General features: G+C 39.5%; 1 protein-coding gene across 1 annotated transcript; it reads left to right on the forward strand.

Annotated features, from left to right (window-relative positions):
- The first annotated feature begins 157 nt into the window (after window positions 1-157).
- Window positions 158-9,384, forward strand: capn9 (calpain 9). The gene is made up of 20 exons (XM_077604944.1): window positions 158-493; window positions 1,366-1,435; window positions 1,872-1,990; window positions 2,126-2,259; window positions 2,826-2,994; window positions 3,074-3,157; window positions 3,225-3,310; window positions 3,842-3,919; window positions 4,134-4,294; window positions 5,251-5,408; window positions 5,698-5,906; window positions 6,320-6,356; window positions 6,448-6,528; window positions 6,822-6,879; window positions 7,828-7,892; window positions 7,970-8,038; window positions 8,128-8,206; window positions 8,382-8,498; window positions 8,784-8,842; window positions 9,096-9,384. The coding sequence occupies exons 1-20, from the start codon at window positions 299-301 to the stop codon at window positions 9,120-9,122; spliced, it is 2,055 nt and encodes a 684-aa protein (XP_077461070.1). The 5' UTR covers window positions 158-298; the 3' UTR covers window positions 9,123-9,384.
- The last annotated feature ends 12 nt before the right edge of the window (window positions 9,385-9,396 follow it).

Raw genomic sequence — 9,396 nt, forward strand, 5'->3', positions numbered from 1 at the left:
ACACAACAGTTTATTAGCTCATCATTATCAAAGATATTTTTTTTCGACCACCTTTTTTGACAAAAAAGCAAAGCCTATTTAGAAAAATTTATGAATGATGATGTTTGGCATTGATTGCTTCTCATTGCTCTTTGCCTTCATTCCAGAGTACAGAATGCGGTGGGGCGAGGCCGGAGAGACCAAACCTGTTTGCGGGCAAGGCGTGGAAGAGGGCCCCCCCGCCGTCGAATCGTCTAGGTAACACACGGCCACGCCGAGGCTCCTCACTTCTCCCCTTGGTCGCCTATCTATCAGGACAATGCCCGTCCGGTCCACCATGTCGGGGGGCCGCGCCGCCATCGACACGCAGATGGACGGCCGCTCCTTCGAGGAGCTGCGTCAAGAATGCCTGCAGAGGCAGGTCTTGTTCGAGGACCCCGACTTTCCCGCTGAAGACGGCTCGCTCTTCTTCAGCCAAGCCGTTCCCGTCCGGATGGAGTGGAAGAGGCCTCCGGTATGTACTGCTTTTTCTCTTATTGAGTTAGGGCTTGCGTGCTGATTGGATGGTGTGTGGAAGTGATATTGGCTTATAATAATAATAATAATCGGACATAGGCCCTGTCGCATCATGCATCAAAGACACACTTCTATTAAATGCTGTACATGTATCAAAGACACACTTCTCTCAAATGCCATGCATGCATCAAAGACACACTTCCCTCAAATGACGTGCATGTATCAAAGACACTTCTCTCAAATGCTGTACATGTATCAAAGACACACTTATCTCAAATGTCGAATGTGTCAAAGACACATACTCCCCTCAAATGGCGTAACGTATCAAAGATACATTTCTCTCAATGCCGTGCATGTATCAAAGACACACCTGTCGTATGTGTCCATTGTCAGCCAGTTCAAACATCAAAGACAAATTTAGGAAATGTACTTGCACTTTGTCAAATTCTAGGAAAGGTATTTGCTGCCTCATAGGCAACTTTATGTGTGAGGGGTGTGTTTGTCATATCAAAGACACAACTCTTGCATACCTCTGTGCATGTGCTTTGCATGAATTAAGTCAGTATGTTGCACCAAGTTCAAGAAAAAAAACAAAGTGAGTGAGCTCCCCCCGAGCACTTTCAAAAGGTGTCCTTTCTTTTACCTGTTTTGATTAACGGGAATTTACTACACACAAATGCACACCCTGCAAAGAAATGTGTAGTGTGTATGTTTTGATTAAAATGTTTGGAATGTGAACACACCTGCCAGCTGACACGTCACTCGACCAGTTCACCTTCTTCTCCTCGTTATCTTCCTTCCCCGCATTCTTTATCTCCTTTTTTTTTCTTCACCCTAACATACTCTGTCCCCTCCATTTTGCCACATCAGGAGCTGTGCCCCAACCCCAAATTCATCGTAGGCGATGCCAACCGGACGGATATCTGCCAGGGACAGCTAGGTACGCACTGACTTATATTGTACAGACTTTGTTTTATAAATTTTCTTTTTTTATAAATCCTTCAATTAACTCATCCGTCTTATTTAAGATGATTTATTTATATCTATTTTTTTATTGAAATACATACAATCAACACTAATAAGTGGATGTCACATGGGCATTGCAAAAATATTTTTTTTAAATTTGAGACCCTGTAAAAAATGGAGGATAAACTGGGAATGATCATTGAAACGAATCTTGTTTGACTTTGGATGTATCTAAATGTAGGCTATATTAATTAAATAGGGATTCATTTGCAAATATTTTTTGAGTTATTCATGAAATTATTATTCTCGATTTGATAATAATAATATAAAGTTGGGAAATCAAGTTCCATAAACATCTCCCTAAAATGGGTTTTGGGATGTTTGAATTTACCCACAATGCTTTTCCTCAGGCGACTGCTGGCTCTTGGCCGCCATCGCTTCGTTAACTCTGAAAAAAGACACCTTGGCCCGAGTGGTCCCTCACGATCAGTACTTTGATCGCCATTATGCCGGCATCTTCCACTTCCAGGTACGTAACGTCTAATTGGTTATGGGAAAAACGAGAACAATGACATAAGCAATGTTAAATACCATCATTTTTTTTACTGTTTCAATTATTGACATCAATGTACATTTTTTCACAAGTCTCACGTTTCTTTCTCAGTTTTGGAAACACAACAAGTGGCTGGACGTGGTGGTGGATGACCGTTTGCCGACGGTGCGCGGTCAGCTCATCTTGCTTCACTCCGCCTCCAACAACGAGTTCTGGAGCGCCCTGCTGGAGAAAGCTTACGCCAAGTAACTGCCATGCTAGCTTGCTAACACAAAACTGTCTCGCTCAGATTTACAAAACTGCATTTGAAGCACAAAGGGTTCTTATTTAATTGGAAAATTGATTTATTTTTATTCGCTTTCTGGGTCAGCCATGCTATATATCTGAATACCAAGACATACTGAAACCGTTTTAATGTGCCACATGGGTGTTTGCTATACTGTACTTACTCCCTCTATGGTTGTTAATTTTATGTTTATTAAAATATTAAACAGGGTAGAAGATGATTTAAGGGGAATGAAAGAAAATAGAAAAATGATTGTATGCTACCTAGCTATAAGTAGCACTACTAGCTCATTTACTCATTGGAGACTCAAGGCATGAAATGAAAAGAAATGCATGCACCTTTCCAGATTTTCCTAAAAAAAGATGCAATGTTTATGTTTGTACTCATTCGCTTAAATAATGCCGGATTTATTTACTCTGGCTTTTTAGTTAACCATATGGAAATTCCTGTACAGTTATTAGAAATTAAGAACTTGATTGGACGTTTTCCAACCCCGGTTTACATTTATTGTATTTTCATCCCCAGGCTCCATGGCAGCTACGAGTCACTGAAGGGTGGCAGCACCATGGAGGCAATGGAGGACTTTACTGGCGGCGTGGGTGAAGTTTACGAGACCAAGAAATCCAATGATCAACTCTTCCATGTCATGAAGAAGGCCCTGGACCGAGGATCAATGATGGGATGCTCCATCGACGTAAGCGCTTTTTAAAAAACTGTCAATGAAAATTGATTCATAAACAAAACTCTTTTCTGTTCTTTATTTTTTGGTGCAGATCAGCAGCTCGGCAGAGTCAGAGGCCAAGACCAGCAGCGGCCTGGTCAAAGGTCACGCCTACTCCATTACGGGCCTGCAGGAGGTAAGAGCACTCAACCTGACCTCTGACCATCAGGCTTGAGATGTGCTTTGACTTCCCTTTTTTTAAGGTCAACTTTCGAGGACAAAAGGTCAAACTGGTTCGCGTGAGGAACCCGTGGGGTCAGGTGGAGTGGAATGGACCGTGGAGTGACGGGTACGGTGAAAAATCACAAAAATGCAATGCGACCTTCCTCTTTATAAAAAAAAAAAAATGCAACTACCCTGACATGGCTCCTAAATTTTAGAAACCGTTTTTTAATTTTATTTTTCATTTGTTTATATACACATTACATCTTTACTTTCAAGTAATATTTTTGGTTACTTAAAAAAGACCCGCACTGTTAATATATTATTGTATTAGATATTTTGCATTACTTTTTTATAAATATACATTCATATACCATATAAATTGATGTAATGTTTATAAAAGAGTAAATTAATTCAATTAAAATAAACACTGTCTACCACCCAATTAACTATTCTTTTTGCTTTAAAAAAAACTTTAATGTTGTCACTGGTTGCTAATGATTAAAATGAGTGCCCTGTAAAAAAAAAAAAAAAAAAAAAATGCTATTTTGGGCTTGAGAAGGTTCATTTTAAAACCTTAGAAAATTCATTCAAACTCAGCACTGCTTAGTATTGTTCTGAAAAAAGTAAAAAGTTGTGTTTGAATTTCCTTTTCAAGTTCCAAAGAGTGGGACTACGTCGACCGAGCGGAGAAAAACCAAATTCTGCAACATGCCCGTGAAGACGGTGAATTTTGGTGAGTCCTCTACACTTCTGCTTGTAGTCATTTTGCACAATACATAGTTAATACAAAAAATATCAATTATCTGTAAAAGTTTGACACATTCCTTGAAATTCACTCAATCTAGGCGTTGGCTTGTCCAAAAATATTGTGATCCACCTTCTTCTTTTTAACACGCATTATTTATTCATTTGCATTGTGTATTTTTTTTATGTGTGTGTTATGTCAGGATGGAGTATAATGACTTCAGGGCCAACTTCGACAAGGTGGAGATCTGCAACATGACGCCTGACGCACTCACTGACAACACCAAACGCCACTGGGAGGTGCAATTGTTCGAGGGCCAGTGGATCCGTGGTTCCACCGCTGGGGGTTGCAGGAATTATATCGGTGAGCTCCATACAATAATAGAAGAAAAAAATACAAATAAAGTACTTACTTGTATTTTTTTTTCTTCGATTTCTTTCCTGACCTTCAAGGCTCAACTTCAGTTTGACTTGAACTAATGTGCAAATTCGTTCATTTTTGCAAGATAGCTATAACATTTAATAGATTAGCTAACTAACTTAAGTGCATATTGCCTTCAATGTACAGTATTTTTGGAATATGAGCAATAAAATGCACAATGAAAGGGGAAAAGTAGTGTGAATTGCACCTGATTGCAAGTTGCACTAGCCAAACAATACACAATGAAAGGGAAATAAACATACAAATATAAATGCACTAGATCACATGTGTCAAAGTGGCGGCCCGGGGGCCGAATCTGGCCCGCCGCATCATTTTGTGTGGCCCGGGAAAGTAAATCATGAGTGCTGACTTTCTGTTTTAGGATCAAATTAAAATGAAGAGTATAGATGTATATTAAATTCCCTGATTTTTCCCCCTTTTAAATCAATAATTGTAATTTTTTATCATTTTTTTCTGTTTTTAGTTCAAAAAACATTTTGTAAAACCGAAAAATATATTTAAAAAAAGCTAAAATAAACATTGTTTTAGATCTATAAAAACAGAATATTCAGGACTTTTAATCCAGTTATTTTAATCCATTTATAATAAAAAAAATCTAAATATTATATCCAAAATGGTCGGGCCCACGTTGAATCAAGTTGATGTTAAAGCGGCCCGCGAACCAACCCGAGTCTGACACCCCTGCACTAGAGCATAAGTTACACAACATTATACTTTAAAGTAATAGGAAAACCACAGTAAAAATATAAACATCTGTCATTGTAACATATTAAGAGTTTTTGGGATAATTATAGCCTAAAAATAACAAGCTGTTAGTGTTTTTTGCGTGATTTTTCCAAACTTGGTCAGCGTTGCAGCACGTTTGCTTTGGTCCGCAGACACCTTCTGGACCAACCCGCAGTTTAAGATGGAGCTGGCGGACGCCGACGATGACGACGACATGTGCAGCGTGGTCATAGCGCTCATGCAGAAAAACCGCCGGCAACTGAGGAAGGAGGGCATGGATCTGGAAACCATCGGATTTGCCATTTACGAGGTCTGGGCCTGTTGTCTTCATTTTTTTGTACCGTGTTTTTGGGAATAGAAGTCATTTTTGGTTTTGGGAGAGCAGTGTTTTTATTTTAGACAAAAAAAACAAGAACAAACATACATTAAAGTAACAATAGTATAATAGGGAACAACAGAATGGTGGTCAAAAAAAAAGTTGCACTTGAGTATTTGTCGCAGGCCCAGCCAAACAATGAAAAAAGTGTGCGACTTATAGTCTAGAAAATATGGTAATTAACAATTGGATTCCATGGTTTTAGTTGTATTTTGGTTTTCAGGCTCCCAACGACGCCGAGCAGCAGGAAAAAGCTTTCTTCCGCACGCACGCGTCCAAAGCTCGGAGCAAAACGTACATTAACTCGCGCGAGGTGACCGAGCGCTTTACCATGCCGCCCGGGAAATACCTGGTAGTGCCCACCACCTTCCAGCCCCACCGCGAGGCTGACTTCTTGGTGCGCATCTTCTCCGAGAAGAAAGTCGGTGCTCTGTGAGTACTACGAATACTTTTTCACCAGAAAAATTTGGGGCTACTGCAGATTTTTGGAAACCAGGTTGCTTATTGATGAAATCATTTATAAACTCATTTTTGTTTGTCAAAATTTAAATTGAAATATTTTAACAATTCTGTCATCAAAATAAAAGGCTCAACCGATTTCATGACTGCAATAAGTCTATGTACTAAATTTGTTTTTAAATATTCTCTCTTTTCATATTTGTATACTTTTTTATAAGGCATACAAAAATAAATGACATAGTAAAACTTATTTTTATAAATGACAAAGAAAAATCAATTGAAAAATGCAACAATTGATCATGTAAATTCTTTTATTGGACTATTAATGTTTTTTTTGTCCAATTTCAATAAAATTCTGTAATTTCTTTTTTTTTTTTGCTCCTCAGTGAGATGGGCAGCCACATCGATGTCGACCTACCCGAGGTGAGCCCGCCATCAACGTTTCCTTCATCCGCCGCCCTTTTACACGAACGCCATTTGTGACGATCCCTTAATAAACCCCGCCCCTCCTCAGCCTGCGCCGCCCAGCGTTCCGGAGGACGAGACGGACGAGGAGAAATTCCTCAGAAGGCTTTTCGTGCAGGTTGCTGGATCGGTGAGCATCCCGTGCAACTGTTCTAAATTGGAATTTTTTTACATTTCATAAACACAATTATTCCAACACATGTCCAAGTTAGCGCAGCACTAGAAAGTTGGGCATGATCATCCATTATGGTTGGTATATCGCACGCAGAAATTCTGAAAAAAAAATGTTATCTTGGAACTCCTAATATTTGAGTCCCAACTTTGTTTTCTACATTTAAAATGACATAAGTCGTTTGTTGACACGGTCGCCATTTGTTTGGCATTTTCATTGGTTAAGACACTGTTCCAAACTTGTTCTTTCAGGACCAGGCCATCTCGGTCAGGGAACTTCAGCAGGTGCTCAACGGTGTCCTCAGCAGCCGTACGTAAATTGTTCACATTGTTTCTCTTGAGATGTGACTTAAGATATTCCTCACTGGAATATATGATATATATTTAAATTCTTTACTCCTGCGAATGGGAGTGCACATGTTTTTTTTAAACTACTTTAGAGACACTCAAAGTTGACCCATAAAACCCTTTATAGAACTGCTGACTGTTTTGTGTAATTCAAAATATTATACATAATACATTTTTGTGACACTTAAAAATGTTATGTAATACTACAGTCAGTAACTTTAAAATCATGAACATATATCACATGTGTCAAAGTGGCGGCCCGGGGGCCAAATCTGGCCCGCTGCATCATTTTGTGTGGCCCGGGAAAGTAAATCATGAGTGCCGACTTTCAGTTTTAGGATCAAATTAAAATGAAGAGTATAGATGTATATTTAATTTCCTGATTTTCTCCCTTTTAAATCAATAATTGTAATTTTTTTAATCGATTTTTTTCTGTGTTTTTAGTTCAAAAATCATTTTGTAAAATCTAAAAATATATTTTAAAAAAGCTCAAAAAAACATTGTTTTAGATCTATAAAAAACTGAATATGCTGGGCTTCCTTTCTCAGCTGGCCCCGCCCCCAAAAATATCTCCCAAACAGAAGATGACATCATAACCAGAATGCTATCGCTTCTTACCGCGTGACCATTCCGCCAACACGTCCTAGCTTGCGCGGCCCCCGAAACCGAGAAACGACGATCCATTCTGGTTGTGATGTCACAACTAGAATTGCTGAAAAAAGCGGACGTTCCCTGATGCATTATTTTTGGTAGATTACGGTCAAATAAATAGGGAAAAAAACTGCCAAATTTCCAAATGTATTTACTACACGTGCCATCATTTTCATTTGGAGCTCCTCCCACATCGTCAGGTGTCCAGTCCAAGATGTAGACTGGGATATACTTGAACTTAGTGTCTTTCTGCTTTCAGGAAAGGAGATCCAGTTTGAGGGGCTGAGCCTCCACACGTGCCACAGCATCATGAATCTCATGGACGTATCCTTAGCCTCCTTGAATGACTGACACATAGAAATCAGGTGCTTGTAGTTGCCCCCTTTGACTCAGCCCACCAGTTGGACAACACCGGGAAAATGGAGTTCCAGGAGTTCAAGGTCTTCTGGGACAAGTTGAAGAAGTGGATCGTACGTCAGCTGCCACACAACTGGGCCATGTCAATCTTCAGTGATGTCAACCACTTCTTTTTTTTTTTGTTTAATCGTGTCGTTTGCAGATGCTCTTCCTGTCCTTCGACACAGACCGCTCAGGCAAGATGTCCTCCTATGAGCTCCGCAGCGCCCTCAAAGCCGCAGGTGAGAGCGTCTTACAGCTCAACCTGTAATTACAAATAAAAATGTGACCGATAGTCCCAGTGTGTGATTTCTTAGCTGTCGTGAAGCATTTTTTTAAATTGTGCGACATGTAGCAGGTCTACAAAACAAACCACTAAAAGGACTATTTCTCCATGTCCTCGTGTGTTTCGGGCAGGCATGAAGATGAACAATCAGCTGCTGCAGCTCCTCGGCCTGAGGTTTTCTGACGAGAAGTACGACATTGACTTTGACGACTATCTCACCTGTATCGTCCGTCTGGAGAACATGTGCAGTGCGTACCGTAGAAACAAACTCTCCTCAATTGCATACCTGTCAACCTCTGCCGATAACTGCCCTTATAAATGATTATGATTCCCCTTACCAACCCCCCAAAAACCTTACAAACACCGTACGACTCGTACGGTGTTTGTAAGGTTTTTGGGGGGTTTGTAAGGGGAATCATAATCATTTATAAGGGCAGTTATCGGCAGAGGTTGACAGGTATGCAATTGCTCTCATCCTCATGATGATGAGGATGATGATGAACCATTGATCTTCTTTTTTTTTTCGTCTTCAGGAGTTTTCCAGGCTATGGATGAGCATGGCAAGGGTAGAATTAGAATGACAATGTTGCAGGTAAGCTGCTGTTGTAGTAAAAAAAAGACTTCCGATATAGCATTACAGTGAAACTCCATTTATAAAAGGGATTAGGATACTTGCTAAAGTAGGCCCATTTTTATGCAGTAAGAGTGAGAAAAGGTTCTAAGGAATTCCGTTTTTAAGTATTTGAATATGTTTAAATTATTTCTGTGTGTGGATTAGGCAAAATTGTTTTTTAAATATGAAACCATTACCTGCAAAAATGGTTTTGATTTTGCTTTCCTTTCAGTTTCTAATGCTCTCTATGAACGTGTGAGAAGACGGGGTGTGCAAAACAGAAGCCATTAGAAGAACAAAAGTTCCTGTTGTTATGAAATGCAGACATAATAATGCATATTCTATCATTTATTTGATACTTCTCATTTTGAACTTTTAATCTATCCACTGTATGGCAGAAATGGAGAAAATAATGTGAAATGACGGGTTAGGGAATTTTCCTTGTTACTGATTGGTATATTTTGATTGTTTTCTCGTCACTACAGCAAACCAATATATTGTGAATAAAGCTGTGAAAGTTTGAGGAGATCCAT

This window comes from Stigmatopora argus, chromosome 7, assembly GCF_051989625.1.
Source record: "Stigmatopora argus isolate UIUO_Sarg chromosome 7, RoL_Sarg_1.0, whole genome shotgun sequence".
Classification (NCBI taxonomy): Eukaryota; Metazoa; Chordata; class Actinopteri; order Syngnathiformes; family Syngnathidae; genus Stigmatopora; species Stigmatopora argus.